At 47.2% G+C, this 16,395-nt stretch overlaps 1 protein-coding gene and 1 pseudogene across 2 annotated transcripts; one reads left to right on the top strand and one right to left on the bottom strand.

The window, feature by feature from the left end:
- Positions 1-965: 965 nt before the first annotated feature.
- Positions 966-6,390, bottom strand: LOC125545999 (disease resistance protein RGA5-like; annotated as a pseudogene). Its single transcript, XR_015599000.1, has 5 exons — positions 4,516-6,390; positions 2,259-4,117; positions 2,159-2,185; positions 2,027-2,079; positions 966-1,436 (listed from the first exon to the last, which is right to left on the bottom strand). The product of XR_015599000.1 is annotated as a disease resistance protein RGA5-like (transcript).
- Positions 6,391-12,144: 5,754 nt separating this feature from the next.
- On the top strand, positions 12,145-12,951 carry LOC147981684 (uncharacterized). The gene has a single exon (XM_087516048.1). The coding sequence runs from the start codon at positions 12,145-12,147 to the stop codon at positions 12,949-12,951; it is 807 nt and encodes a 268-aa protein (XP_087372174.1).
- The last annotated feature ends 3,444 nt before the right edge of the window (positions 12,952-16,395 follow it).

Below are 16,395 nucleotides of genomic sequence, written 5' to 3'. Positions count from 1 at the left end.
GAACAGCTGAGACGGATTTGAGGTTTCAGAGCGCAACATACTAACGAGATGCTGACTGATGATGTTAGTGATGAAGTGGCCTTACTTATGCCAATATGACAGACAGGGATTGAACAGGCCTTACTTATGCAAATATGACAGGGATTGCATCCAGTTAAACATGCAATCTGGAGTAGGAGTAGTAGCCTGCGTGATGCAGCTCCAAACGGGTTGACTGAATTTTGTGCTTTCAGCTTCAGTTAGTTTGATTTTCTTTTGAAACCGCGAGCGGTCTAGGTACGATGTAGGTGTAATTCCTGTTTGCTCAGAAAACGCAAAGCCGCATCCGGGATCCATCGATCACATATTCACATTCCGGGGCTGAAAGAAGGCATTCACAATCGCACAGAGCATGCGCCTGGTCGAGCTAGCTTCATGTGCCCCAACCCAAAAAGAAAAAAAATCTTCTTGGCGTGATGAACTGTATGTGGTGATAAATCTGAATTCCTGACTGCCGATGTTGATTCCAGGAGTAGACAAAAATGACTGATTCTCATAGTTTCAACAGCGCCAGGGATTAGAAACGCAGGGCATGGCCACAGAGAAAGAAGGGACTGCCTGAGTTTCGATGTTGAGCCGGGTTTCAGGGCTTTCAGCTTCAGTTAGATTTCTGTGGAAACGACTACAGTAAATTACATGGTTGGCAACGTTCTTGTCTGATCTCGGCCGAAGCAGGCTACTTATTGACGTACTCCCTCCGTTCGGAACATGGGTGCTTCATCTGCATTGCAGACTTGCAGCATATGATTTGCTTTATGGCACACCAAAAGCACCTGATTATTTGCTCCATCTATAAGTGCAAGTAGAAGACAAACGGGCAGTTGATGAAGGGAGTACACTGAATCGTTCTTATCTCCAGAAATCATTGCATCAGTTCTGGGCCAATAATCCTACAGAGTAAATGACATCAAGGGCACACCGTGTGATTCAATCGCAAATTCAAGTTCCAGTTCACGATTTATTTGATCAAGCCAACATGACAGATGGAAGATAAACTTCAGACCATATTACAAACTGAACTCTGACATTACAGTTTACGAGTCTGGAATAAACATCGAGTCTGAAATAAAGTTGTTACAAATAAAGGAGTGTAATGAACAATGCTGGAGAGCATCCAAACCAGACATCATCAATACATGATAACTAATGGTTCATCAGGGCAAGATGCAGGGGGCGCCCTACAAACTTGATTGTTGTTGAATTGACGGAAGCAAGAAGAGACTTCAGACATGGGTGGTGGACAGAATGAGAGCTTCATCTCGGTGCGGAACCAAGACAAATCAAACGGCAAGGCAAACGCAGTGTGCTCGACTGCATTGGTTGGAAAAGAAAAGGCACCGGAGTTGGAGGCATGCACGATCGAGTCCATGTCGCCGAAATTTATTAACTCATGCTACCTGCATGCCACATGTGAATGACTCAGTTAAATGTTACAGAACAAGAGAACAAAGTTGAACCAACTGCAGAGAAGGTACACATATTTTACTGCGGTAGTGGATTACTTGCTAATCTGTACCACATCATATAAGACCTTGCGTTTTTGGAAAATACGAGACCTTGTACGTGGCAAGAAAAAGTTACTACTGATCCTATTATGTACTTATGCACCGTAAAGTAACCAAGGCAAAAATCACACTGCAGTTCTGTTGGCACTTCAGAATTTAGACAGACATACAAATGTGGATTGCCGAAAGGCATACATAAAAAAACACAGGGTTCATCCAAGTAGAGAAACACATAGTACTTAGTGGATTGCTCACTAAACTAATCTAGATTACTTGTAATCTTGTAGCATGCAGAAATAACAATTAAGGGGCCCTATGTATCTTTGCAGCAGAAACGAACAGACCAATGCTGAACAGAGTAGATTCGTATTGTAATGTTTAGGCTTTAGGGGCCTGATCGATTGAGCTAGCTGGCTTATGGAAATGCTGAAATTAAGAATACTTTGGTGCTTGTAATCAAATCAATGGAGTTAGCTTAGTACCTGGGTGCAAGATTCGACGAATCGTCCTAAGCACTCGGGCCGGCTGCCTGAAACTGAAAAACGGAAGAGGTGAGGAATAAAACACAAGGTGTGGAAACAAGGGACTACACGTACAAAATCGTGGAGGGGTACCTCGCGAGCCTCAATCGCTTGGTCCGCCTGAAACAAAGAAAGAGCAATGAACATCGGAGACAATGTACATATGATGCGTCATCAGATGATGTGTATGTACCTTACCCCTTGCATGCGTCACCAGATAAAGTCAACCCTGACTCGCTGGAGGGAATGGAGGTGCCGCATACCCAAATCAATGTTTTCACGGGAGATCCACTTGGCTGGTAAGGTGAACCAAAGGTGTTTAAGCCTTGGCGCTGCTCCTCGTGGAAACATTGATGGCACGGCACCAATACCACGGAAGCGGCACTCCGTCGCACATGGAAACAATGCACGAGAGGAAAGGACGGGCGCTTCCACCTCATGCGCTGCTTCGAAAATAGTAGAATAATTCCGTATCTGAAGATAAACAAGAGCAGGCAGAGTCCCAAGAAGCTGGATGACCTCCGATCGCACTTCAAACAACGTTATCTCCAGATAGGAGAGGAGAGGAAGCGATGAAGGATTAATCCATAACGGCAATGTCTTGAACCAACTTCCCCTTGACAGGAAAGCCAATATACGCAGTTGTGGAGGAGGCACCCAATCTTCGCTCAGGAAATTGATGAGTCCATCAGAGACATATACATCTAGACTGTTCAATTTATAAATATTACTAATGGATTCCTCCAAAGCTTTACCCAGGCTGTCATCAAAACCATCGCAGTCAAGCCGGAGCACCCTGAGCTTGGTCAGACGGCCCAATTCTTTCACAGAATCAAGGTCAACGTCAGATAACCCCAGGTCATCTAGCACTTCTAGGGAAGTCAGGTTACCTATCCTAGTTGGCAGCTTCATATCATCATCAACATACAGGCACATTAGACGTCTTAGTTGAACAACACTCGATGGCAGTACTTCTATCTCAGAACCTCTTAAGTCCAAGGTAAGCAAAAACTTCAGCTTCCCTATATCCATGGGAAGGTCCTTAACACGAGTACCGTTAGCCCCAAGTACCTCAAATGCAACAGATTCCCCACATACCCAACATCTGAGACATCACGACAACCTTCTAAATCCAACACGCGCAGAACTTGAAAACTTGAAATATCCAACACTTTCCCAACAACATCACTTGTGAAAACAGTAAGAGATCTCATATGCTCCATCCTAGTGGTATCCACATCTATCTTGCTATTTTGAATGGACAATCTGCGAACCTTGATCTCTGAGTTAGGAATTTTTCTTCTGGTGTCATCTAGTATTGTGACAAAGCTTTCTTCACTTGATAATGAGCATATAAGGTCAAGCACCATGTCATGTACACGGCAACCTTCTACATTTCCTTCAACATCAATGCCTATCGGCTGTATCATACTTCTATTTACTAGCTCGTTGAAGTAGCTATTACCGAGCTCATATAAGCTAGTTTCTTGTCTATCACTGTAAACAAGACCTTCGGATATCCATCTCCATATCAGCCTATCTCTCATAATCTCGTGATCTTCTGGGAAGATGCTAAGATATAATAAACAAGGTTTCAGATATGAGGGTAGATCATAATAGCTGAATAATAATATCTTTTTCATCTCCTCCAAACTTTGATCTTCTGTGAGCCCACGGCCAATGGAATTGAGCAAAGTATACCACTGGTGCTTTGTTTTCATCTGACGATTATTAGCCAGAAGACTTGCTATAGAAATAATAGCTAATGGTATGCCACCACATTTCTTCAAAATGTCTTTGGAAACTTGCAACAATTCTTGAGGACACCCATTCTCTTGAGAAAATACTCTTTTACAGAAGAGTGTTCTTGATACATCGTCAGAAAGTGGTTTCATTTTGTAAATATCATCCCTAGAAGAGCAGCATTCTTCAGAGACACTAATGATGCGGGTTGTCGTAATTAGTCGGCTTCCAGGACTCTTCTTGGAGAAAGCACACTTGATTAATTTCCACACTTCTTTATCCCATATGTCATCAATTATGACAAGGTACCTTTGTGAATACATTTTGGAATTAGTTAACAAATAATACAATGAAGATATATACAAAGGGAACTAACAAAAAATATTTATAACTCGGCCAAATTGCATGTTCTGAGACCTAGATTTCCACACACACGAAAACTTGTGTGCAACTATAGTTGTAGAAATGTGAAATTGTTGCACATGGTTTTAAACAGTTGAGATTGTCCACTTAGGCATAAGAATTTCACGGCTGCCTTAAATATATACACTCGCTAACTGTTGAAAGATGGGCTAGTTTACGCCAAACGGATAAAACTATAAATCAAAAGTATAGTATCAAGATGCGTATGCACTAGTCTAAAATATATTATCGTCATTTAACTACACAAAATGATAATCGTTTTGCAAAAAGAAAAAAATATGTACCTCTTGCCATGAAGGAATTCAATGATTTCATCGATCAGATGTTTTTCTTCCCATTCTTTGCTATGAACGTGTGCATACTTGTTCTTGTCGAGTTCATAGAGAATATTCTTGAAAACTTTCTTCTTGTCGGGATTCTGAGAAACCGAAATAAAAGCATCACAATTGAATTGCCCTTTGATTTTTTCATATGCTGCTTTGGCAAGAGTTGTCTTGCCCAACCCACCAAATCCAACAATAGAGACCGTCTTCAATGGATGCTTCAACCAATCATCACCTTCAATCAACAAGTTGACCAGCTCATCTCGTGTTTCTTCAATGCCGACGAGCTCTGTCACATCTGTGTATAGGGCCATCATGCGGGGGTCAACACTAGCACCAACACTAGTATCCGGCATCTCTTGCTCGTACCTTTGACGTAGCTCCGCCAACTTCTTAGCTTGTTGGACCGCTTCTTCTAGAGCATCAGAGATCCCATGGAGATCCTTGCCATTCTTGAATAACCTTTTGACCTTCTTGAGTATCTTCTTAACTCTGTTCTTCGAGTTGGTTGGCTCGCCTCCATTCTCCATGCGGACCTTGAAAACATCAATGATTTCCTCCATTTGGTAGGACAACTCCTTGACATTTCCTGCCCAGATCTTGACCCCCTCTTCAAGCTGGTCCGCCGGCACTTTTGACACCTTGCTAAGGACAGCATGCATCAATTTCAGCTCTGTTACGAGAGACTTGATGCCTTTCCTCACTTGTTTCTCCAAGGTGAGCTCGCCGATGAGCAGCTCACCGAGCTTCGGGAGGAGAGGGCCAATGGCCCCCATGGCGATCTCCATATGCCTCGACCTCTCTCGTGGTGTTTTTGGTGTAAAGAGAGCTGGAAGTGCTACAGTGTTGCTCCAAAGGCACTCTGGGCAATTGTCATGTCCTAGAGGAGAAACTAGACTGGTATAGAAACCAGAGTTGGGGAGTACATAATTCTAATTTAATGACGAGATCGAAGATTGGATACGATGATAATGGCGTAGGCTGGCTGCCCTGCGGGCCTGTCAAACAGCTAGGTCCCATGCATCAGCGGTTGTGGTAGTAGTAGACAAAGATAATCTCACAAGGCCCAGATGCAAACTTGAGACGGGAGAAAATGGCCTCGGAGATGCCGCTCGGACTGAACTGGCTTATAAACTAATTATACCGCCCCACCAATCACCAAGCTAGCGTTGATTTAGAAAAATTAGAGAGATTCCTGCTGCTCCCTAAGCCATGTGTGCAACACTAACTAACACCCATTTTGTGTGTTTAAGCTAGGTGGTAGACACGGTACCAAGTGTCATGTGATCCTGAGATGGGAGAAAAGTTTCCTTGGATGCCGCTTCGACTGCAGTGACCTGTTAAATTACATAGCCTCACCTGTCTCCATGCGCGCACTTTACTCGCGTGCTGTCGTGCCTAAGAAAAATGTCAGAAGAGATTCCTCGCTTGCTCCCTGATCGAGACCATTTGTACGTGTGAGCAACTCTGGTTAATTACTCCACTCACGCAATATTTCAGCTCCCGCCCGTTTCTTTGGCGCTTGTGAATGGAACTATGTGCCTGAGACGATCCGATCTATGCCTCTCAGCATGTGCACTAGTTTAGTTACTATAAACTGCTTAGCTTGCATCGCCTAGAGAGATGCCTCTGAGCAGATGCATTGGTTTGCATTAGACAGAAAGACTGGCACCTCTGTCTGTGGGATTAATCAAATTAGGCACCACGCCACGCACCACCATGCGTACCCATTACATGTATATATGGTTGTTGTGATAATTAAGATCAATTCCTCATGTGTCCAGGAAGAAAATGGCGCTTGGAAAGAAGACACTCGGATTGCCTACGGCCGCTGCTGATGCTCATTCTCTTGCCCATGGTCACTCACTGATGCTCATTCTCTTGTGCAAATTAAACAAACTTCAGTTTTATATATATATATATATATGTGTGTGTGTGTGTGTGTGTGTGTGTGTGTGTGTGTGTGTGTGTGTGTGTGTGTGTGTGTGTGTGTGTGTGTGGAAAGAACGACTGTGAATGACACGGTTTGCAACATCGGCATCTACAGCTCAGCCAAAGCAGCCTATCAACGTAGCTTGACCGTGGCAAGAGGAATCACAAGCTAACAAGAACAAATCTGAGGGTGCAACTGAACAAGATGCTTCTTTGAATTTATCATATCAAGTTGCTATTAGACGAGTGTTTGTCTGCGGCACAATAATTTGGTTGCAAAATAGCAAAATAAAACATCACATGATTTGCGCCCTTGTATAAAGATAGATGAGTCAGTTGAGTTGAGGTCATATCCAATCATTCTCTCATCCAGAAAGTGTTGCATCAGCTCAGGGCCAATATTTCTACTACAGAGTAAATGACAGCAAAGGTACACGTGAGATGAAATGGCAAGTCAAGTTCCAGTTATACTCGAATAGGAACATGTACTAAATACAGGTCGTAAGCTGGCACATCAAAATGACATTGCTGACTTGCCCGTTTATTAGATCAAACCAGCATGACAAATAGAAGATGAAACTTTGGAACATAGTACAAACTGAACTTGCCTTTTAGTTTGCGAGTCTGAAATAAAGCTGTCACAAACAAAGGAGTGTAATGAAGAATGCAACAGAGCAAGCAAACCAGACATCAGTACATATATAATAACTAATGGTTCATACGGGCAAATTGCAGTGGCCGCCCTACAAACTGGTTGTTAAATTGACAGAAAATTAACCAGCCAGTATACATCATAAGTACATAACCCTTCCTTGCAAAAGAAAGAAATGGAGAAGGAAGTTCATCATTAGCGAAATGCAGGAGGCGCCGCAGAAACTTGGTGCTTCTTGAATCTAACTAAAGTGATAGCAGTATTCAGGCATAAGTGGGTACAATTACAATAAGAGTTTCATGTCGCTGCAGAAGACAAATCAAAAGACCATGGCAAATGCAGTGTTCCTGAGTCTCACCATCTCAATTTGCAAGAATGGAAGTGTTCAGCACAATATTCTAAATCTAACACATGTAGAACATAAACGCTCAACATACGCGACACTGAATCGACAATAGCACACGGATATACAAGAGAGCTCACTTGTGGCATTCTTGCTTCTTCTGATGGTGGTCATATCTGACATTCTCTTTCGGGTGGATAATATTCAAATCTTGCCTTTGTATAGATCGCTTTCACTCAGTGCCATGTTAGTGTTTTTCTTCACTTGGCAAAAACATATTGGATCAATCATCATATCATAACACAATAAGATTTTTCATGCCTTCATCAAATTGATGTCTATTGGTTGAATCATGCTTCTATTTATGATCTCATTGAGTAACTCTATCACCGAGCTCAAATAGGCTAATCTCTGGTTTTCCATGATAAACAAAAAATTCAGCTATCAATTTACCTATCAGGTGACCTTGCTTAATCTTCTAATCTTCTGAAAACATACTTAGATATAATAACTAATCCTATAGATGACAAGGTAGATCGAAACTAATAGTAAAAGAAGCTTGACTCTAGATTATCACTTTGACATAATCTACAATTCAAGAGCTTCTTTTACTATTTCTTTGCTGCTTTCCATGTCATTCGTGTGTGTGGCTTCTGTTGTGTTCTATCTCTAGTTTACCCTAACTTGCTTAAGACTAAAGATTATGGTTTTGTTCTATGATCTATCTTCACATCATTTATTATATGTAAGCATATATCCAGAAGATTACAAAATTAAGCGAGACCAATTCATATGAAGATGGATAGCTGAAGATTTGTGTATCATGTAAACACGAAATTGACCCATTTGAGCTAGGAGAGTTACTTCAGTGAGCTGATAAACAGAAGTACGATCCAACCCGTAGACATCACTAGCGAGGCAGAAAAGTCTTATGGTGTCCATGACATGATGCTTGATCTAATATATTCGCTGCGTAGAGAAATGCTCATGGCAATGTTCAATCTAAAAGAACATCGATGGTAGCAGCCAAATAACAGGATATTCTTCATTTCCACCACAACAATTGTGATTCCCATTCCATGCCCAAGTACCTGTGCATGTGAAGATTTTGAAACAATTAGTTGGCAGGCAAGTCAACATGAGTATACTATTTATTCATAAAGAGAAGATAACAATGAATAATGAGCTATTTATCAAGGCAAAAAATAAGCAGAATCTAGAGTGAATCACAAATGATTTGCACTTAAGATGTTAATCTGATATATGTTTCTTCACAAAGAGAGGTCAGTAGTGAAGTATGTGCTAATTATCTGGCAACAAATGGCCTCACTAAAGCAGACCCTAGGAGTAAATCTAACATGGATAATCAAGGATTTGCACCGAAGGATTAAGATGCGCACACCGGCCGGCCGGCCGGTACTTGAGGAAACTAGATTAAACAACCTAGAACGGAAGAAGACCAGAAATTTGAACTGAAGATGCACACCACCATGAGTTTAAGTTCATCGGATCCAGATCAGGAAGAAACGAAATATACCTCATGTCCTTGTTCTGCGAGATCCAGCCTTTGGCACCTCTCCGGGCTGCTGCACGTACTCACCGACGAGGAGGTCGCCGGTGGCCGGCAGGACGCACCAGCCCCGGGACGAGCCCAGCCGGCGAGATCTACTCCACGGCTCGACCTCTGCCTCTGACTGACGGACTCTCCCTCTCTCTAAACCGGTCCCTCCAAACGCTGTAGAAATAACCGACGGGGGGAGAGGGGTTAACGGATCCGACCAATCACATGCCGGCACACAGCTGCTACCATGTGGGTCCTCCGCGCGGTATGGTCCCACACAGCTGCTACCATGTGGGTCCTCCGCGCGGTATGGTCCCATGTGTCATCCAGCTTAGACAAACATTGAACAGCTAAGCTGAGGTCTGATAGATCTCCTGGTCTAAGAGCAAGTCTAGTAGAGCCCTCGGACCGACCCCTAAAAATGACCACTTTTTTTACAATTTTCGCTGAAAAAAACATTGTAGACTAGAACCTCTAAACCCTTAAACCCGTAAAAAAATTTAGAGGTCCAACCCTCAAACCAGTTTGCAACCTGTAGAAGTAGGGGTTGAGAGGGAAATCTCCCTCCAACCCGCACTCCTCCTCTCTCGGGCGGGAGGAAACTTCCTCCTCCTCCCGGCCTCCTCCTCCCGCCGCCTCCTGCCGCGCCGGCCATGGAGGGCCCCACCGCCGCCGCGCCCCCGCCCACCGCGCCCGCCCCGCCCGCCCGACCGTGGCAGACGTGGTGGCGGCGACCCACGTCGGGGCCAAGCGGCGGCGGGCGGGCCTCGCACCTCCTCCTCCCGCCTCCCCGGCCCCCGCCCCGGCCACCGTCACCGCCCCGGCGCCCGTCCTGGCTCCCGCCCCAGCCACCAAGAAGAGCCAGCCGAAGGCGCCATCCAAGGTCGCCCCGGCCGTGAAGATGCCGCGGAAGAAGCCCGCGCCCCCGCCCGCCTCCGTCGCCAAACCTCCTTTCGTCGCCGTGGCCGAACCTCCTCCCGCCGCGCACGAGGTGTTCGAGAAAATGGCAACCCCATCCTCGTTCATGGACCTCCTCCAAAACGCAGAGGTGGACCTCGGGGCTCCGCCTCTCGAACCCTTTAGGGTTGGTGACGACTTAGAGGAAGATGAGGAGGATGAAGGTGATGACGAGGAGGAGGTGGCCGAGATAGGGGAGGAGGTATTCACCGCCGCTTCCCGCCCACACGCTCGGTCGACAAACTACACCGGGGCGGAATATATCCTCTTGGTTCGTGCTTGGGCAGCTGTGGGAATGGATGCAACCACTGGCACCGATCAAACCGGTAAACGGTATTGGCAAAGGATCGAGGACACCTATTGTAGGATCAAGCCGGAGAATAGTGGGTTCATCTCTTGCACTTACCGGTCGCTTCAAGGCCGGTGGGAGTTGATGAAGCCCGCTTGTGCTCGTTGGAGTGCGGCCATGGACCAAGTGAGGGATGCACCACCTAGTGGAACCGTGGAGAGTGACTATGTGAGTACATATTTCTTCACTATTTTGATTATGTGTGTGTACTATGCTATTGGTGGGTTCTTATGTGATTTATGTGTGGTTGATAGGAGACAATTGCCGGCATGAGGTACAAGGAGATGGCCGCTTCCAAGGGCAAGCCATTCCCATTTAAGCATGCTTGGACAATTCTTCAAAACTTTGACAAGTGGAAGTTGAGGGATCAAGAGACCGCACCCAAGAAGTCGGCAATGCTTAGGATGGATGATAGTGAAGATGAGGAGGAGAGGAACTTGGGCAAGCCCGAGGGAACCAAGAAGGGCAAGATAAGAGGCGTCAAGCCTAAGGGAGAAGATGGACCACATGATGAAGGCAAGAGAGGAATTGACAATGAAGACATTGGAGAGAAGCTTCTTATCACCGAGAAGAAGAAAGAGGTCAAGCTTGCACAAGTTGAAGCAAAGCGTGAAGAAGCAAAGCGCAAGGCCGAGTTGGAGGAGAGGATGATCAAGCTCAAAGAGGCAAAAGTATGGAAAGAACTCATGGTGGAAGAGAAAGAGCACATGATGATGTCCAATAAGGACATGAATCAAGACCAATTGCAATGGTGGAAGGACTACAAGGAGGACATCGCGGAGAGGAAGAGGATGTTCCGTGTTGCGTCCTCTACTTTTCGAGGTGACACTCCGATGAGTAGTTGTGGCAATGGCGGTGTGTACGACTCCACCGATGCCCATGGAGATGCTTGATGGAGCCCGCATGTGGTCTAGGAGATGGCGCCGAGGTGCAACTTTTTGGTGATGGTGCCGATGAGAGGAGGAAGATGATGATTTTGTGATGTAAACTATTAAACCATGCATCAATGATTGTCATTTGGTAGTTTGTTTGGAAGTTGATTGTGTTTTTGTTGTCATAAATTGTGAGATGTCAAATGATAGATTTAAAGGTTGGGGTTGAGGCAAAGACTAGAACCCTCAAATCCAATCCTTAAAGCAGTTTAAGGGTTGGGCTTGAGGGTTCTAGTATTTGCCCCTGTTTTTCAACCCCTAAAAGTGTCAAAAAGTGGCATTTCTCAACCCTTAAAACTGCTTTAAGGATTTGAGGGTTTGAGGGTTCTACTAGCAATGCTCTAAGAGCATCTCCAGCCACGCCCCCAGAAAGGCCTCCCCAGGCGATTTTTTGTGCCGGCGCCGAAAAAACGGCCCAGTCGCGCCCCAAGAGCCCGTTTTTCACCGGCTTGGGTCGAAATCAGCGTCGGCGGACCCAGGTCGAACCCAACACGCCGGGAGGCGCCCGGGGGCGCCGGGGCGAGTGTTTTTGCGTGAAACAGCCGCGGGCCCGCCGAGTCAGCGAGACAGGCGCTTCGTCGACCTCATCGCCTCGGTTCCCGCAGGAATCAATGTGAAGGCTGCCGCGCTGCCGCGCCGGTCTCCTCCATTGATGCCTCACGGGCGGCGCAGTGAAGACGCGCGTCCCGCCCGCATGCGCCACGCGTTAGCCCGCATGCAGCCCCCCGACCATCCCGCTTCGGCTATAAAAAGGCGCCCCTCCCCGCCGGTGAGCGCCACAACCTCCCCTTCTACCTCCAGTGAAAGCCTTTTCCCCACTGGCGAGCTCTCCCACCACTCCCTTGCCCGCCGACGAGCAAAACCATGGCGGAGAGATACCCATGCGACGGCGCAGCGGCGAACGGCTTCGACCGCCGACACCTCCAGGAGCCGAAGGCGCGCCTTCTGTACGAGGCCGAGTACCCGGCGCCCACCGACATGCGCGTGCCTGGCTCATGGAGACTGAGCGCTGGCGGCGCCCCGGTACCGCCGGTGCCCGAAGGGGCGGCACGGCGGGCGGAGATCGCCCGCATCCGCTCCTCGTTGACGGAGGAGCAGCGGAACGAGCCGAGGTACGCGCCCGACAGCGAAACGCTGTGGACGATGTACTTCCAGCGCCGTCGCGAGGAGCAGATCGCCTCCGTCAATGGCATTGTCCCCCGCGACTGCCACAACTCCAAAGGACGGCGCGAGTGGTGGGGCATCCCCGGCCGCACACTCGACGCCGTCCTCGACCACATCGAGACCGGCAATGTGCCGCGGCTGGAGTACCCGACGCGGCCCTTCTTCTCTCGTCAGCGTGGCAGTTCCTGGATGCCGCGGCGAATGGAGCCGGGGTCGTCCTCGTCGTCGGGCTCCGGCTCTCCGGCCCTCCGCCCCATCAAGCCCGAGCCGGAGGAGACACCGCTTGGGCGCCGTGCTCGCAGCGGCGCCCTCGTCATCAACGAACCCTCGCCTGCGACTACACCAACGAGGCGCTCCGTTCGCCTGGTCCGGCCGAAGCCCGAGCCAGACATGCTCCCCGTGAAGCCGGAGCACGCCGGCATGGTGGCCCCCGACGACGAGTCCGCCCTCAAATGGGTGAGGGAGGACTACGTCCGCGAGCAGGTGCGCCGCCAGCGTCGGGCGTAACTGGAGACTCAGGCCCGTAGCCGCGCCGAGGAGCGTTGCCGTGTAGCCGAGGAGGGCGGCGTTATCATCATCGACAGCGACGACGAGGGCGAGTCCGGGCCGTCAACCGCTGTCGGCGACCCCGACGAGGGATGCAGCAGGCATGCAGGTGAGGCGCGCGGCAACGATGACGACGACGGCGGCGACTACACCCGCTTCTACAGGCTTCTCGGCATGTAGACGGTGGCGGCAGCGGCTTATTAGGCTTTTAGTTCGTTTTTAAGTTAGTTCATGCATGTTTTTAAGTTTTTGTACAAATTTCGTCGAAAATTGGTCGAACTTCGCCGAGTTTGCAAAAAAAAATTGAAACGAACTCCGCCGAACCCGCGGCGACCGCGGGCGCGTGACTGGGAGCAAACCGAGCCCAAGGAGGCGATCTAGCGCCGGCTCGCCCCCAGGGCACTCTTTTTCGGCGCCCTGGGGGCCGAACGGCTGGAGATGCTCTAATCGTGCGTGATTTCGCTTTCACCTGAGGATCATTTTCTTACTACTACTAGTAAGCTTGGGCACTGCATCTTTTTGATTGCAACTCCATCTGAAATCTCCCCACTCACGCAGAAGTTGCTACAAAAGAGCAGACAGCAGAAGGCCTGACCAACGTTTCTGAAACGTGTGGTGACAAATCGGAATACCTCACAACAACGCAAGGACCTGGCCAGTAATTACACCCGAATGTGCCCATGTATAACAAACGCTGCACAAACTGAGGCATCGCTAAATAATCTGTCCGACTGAATTTGGCGTGGCTTCAGCCTTACAGCTTCACTTAGATTTCTGTTGAAACTGCGGCCGAAACCGACTGGCTCTCACGCACCGTTCAAGAAAAAAGATTAATCATGCATTAACCGAGGGGCAACATAACAAGACACTGCTAATGACAATCGATCTATGAGATCATCGTCTTTGTATGCTTCACTTGATACAATTTTGTTGCAAGATAACAAAAAAAAACATCACATATATGATTTGGTCCCCTGTATAAAGTTAGAAGAGTCGGTTGATTTGCCTCATCTTGTTGCAGAACGAAGACGGATCAAACGGCATGGCAAACGCAGTGTGCTTGACAGTATGGCTGGAGAAGAAGCGGAGGCATGCGCGATCAAGTACATGTCGACGACATTTGTTAGCTCATGCTGCCTGCAATGCCATGTTGAAGGACATACATGTCAACGGCCCAGCTAAATGTTACAGAAGAAGAAAACATAGTCCATCCAACTACGAAAAGGGCACACATATACAGGGCACATATTTGTACTAGTACTACTAGTGAATTGCTTGCTAATGTAACGTGGAGCACTTTATATGTGATCTTGTGGCAAGCAGAAGTAACAACTGATGCTATGTATTTATGCACCATAAGTAACCAAGGCGAAATCCACATTGCAGATTTGTTGGAACTTCAGATAGGCGCGTGCATATACTGCTAGCAAATACATGCAGATGTGGATCGTGCAAGTGTTGGAAATATGAGCAATTTACCAAATGATTTTATTAACAGAAATACTAGATAAAGCATGACTAATATAGTAGAGATAAAACAAGTCATGCGTTTTGACAGAGAGAAGATAAATAGCTTCTGCGTATATGAACCGTAGCCTATCATATCTAAAGCAGACAGTATAGCAAGTAGCATATATAAAGTAGAACCTATCATGTGTAGGACAAGGACTAGAACAAGGAACTACGGCAGAACTTTTAACAGGAAAGACAAGAACACGTACGGGACAGCAGCAGCAGAAGCGCTGGACTTGGGGTCGGTGTCCTCGCCTGCCATGTCGTCGAGGAGGTCGTGGACGTCGGGGGAGAAATCGTCGTCGGGGAAGTAGTCGTCGGCGACCGGATCGTCCGTGATGAAGCAGCCAGTAGTCGCGCTGAGCGCTCCCCAAAAACCTTATCACCCTTCTCCTGTACAGGACTCAAAAGGTGCGGTTTCGGAGGCCTACTGTCCCGACCTGCGGTGCACGCCGCAAGACGGGATGGGGAAGAACGTAGCAGCAGCGCAGTGGTCGAAACTTTGTGGCGAGAGGAAGCTCATTCCCGCAACCCACGGCACGTCGTGACGAGGCGTGGCGTGGCGAGGCGGGCGGCGGAGGAGGAGCGCGCGTGGATATCCCTCTTGTTCTCATGCTCGTACAAGTGGGGAAAGAACCTCCCTTATAAGGAGGTCCAACTCCCACTAAACTAGCAATGTGGGACTAAACTTTAGTAGTATCCTTTGCCTTACACAAATGGGCTAAGTGGGCCTCTAGGATTTATTAGGAATTTCTGAAATAGTTATTGGGCTGCCCAAAATAGACTAAATTCTAGCAATCCCCCACCAGATCCCAGAGGCACACAGAAATTTGCCTTTGGTTCCAAAACACTGTTTTATATACCGGTACTGCAGTGGAGACTGTTAAGTTGAACTTCCACCTAGAACTCTATGCTACACTAGTAAGCAACTTGAACAGTGGACTGGGTCTTGAACTGCAAGTTTTCTGCGAATCTAACTTCACATAAAGCCTTGACCGACATGTGGCTACCGTGGATCTTCCCCGCGGGTGGAGCTTATGCGTCATACTCCATGACCTTTCATGAGTTTACTAGAGAGAACCCTACTCTTATAGATTGCGACGTTTGACAATCAGACTCATATAGGTGTGTTCTTCAAAAGATGTTCTACAGGATAACATCTCTGCTTAAATAAGCCACTTAGAACACATTAAGATATACATCAACCTGCCATGCAGATTAGGAGAGTATTGCATCTTCATGGAGTGATATTATGAATAGTAAAGATACTCTCCTCTCAGTTGACCAACAGCTTGTCTTCCACATCTAATTCACGGGATCTCCGATCACAAAGAATAGGTTACCACCGCGAACAACTCATATTGTGGGTCTCATACCCATCTCCCTCGATGCATTATCTATCACATTACGTGATAGACCCTTGGTAAAAGGATCTGCCAGATTTTTAGACGTTTGGATATAATCCAACGCAATAACTCCGGAATTTTTCATTTTCCTGACAGACTTTAACCTTCTCTGAATGTGTCTTGATGACTTCATGTTATCCTTTGAGCTGCTCACTTTCGTGATTATAGTTTGATTGTCGCAGTTCATAAGGACACCCGGTACAGGTTTCTCCACAACCGGCAAGTCATTCAAGAGCCGGCGAAGCCAATCTGCTTCAATCGTAGCTGTATCTAGTGTTGTGAGTTCTGCTTCCATTGTTGACCTTGTTAAGATGGTCTGCTTGCAAGACTTCCAAGAAACAACGCCACCTCCATGAGTGAATACATAACCGCTCGTGGCCTTTATCTCATCAGCATCTGAGATCCAGTTTGAGTCACTATACCCTTCAAGGACCTTTGGATGCCCGGTGTAGTGAATTCCATAATTTGCAGTGCCTTTCAAATAACG

This window comes from Triticum urartu, chromosome 3A, assembly GCF_056163025.1.
Source record: "Triticum urartu cultivar PI428250 chromosome 3A, HENAU_Tu73, whole genome shotgun sequence".
NCBI lineage: Eukaryota > Viridiplantae > Streptophyta > Magnoliopsida > Poales > Poaceae > Triticum > Triticum urartu.
The sequence above is the reverse complement of the archived record's forward strand: the minus strand, read 5'-3'. Positions and strand labels throughout refer to the sequence as shown.

Coding starts and splice junctions, on each gene's coding strand:
- LOC147981684 (XM_087516048.1), top strand. CDS start 12,145: ATGGCGGAGAGATACCCATGCGACGGCGCAGCGGCGAACGGCTTCGAC.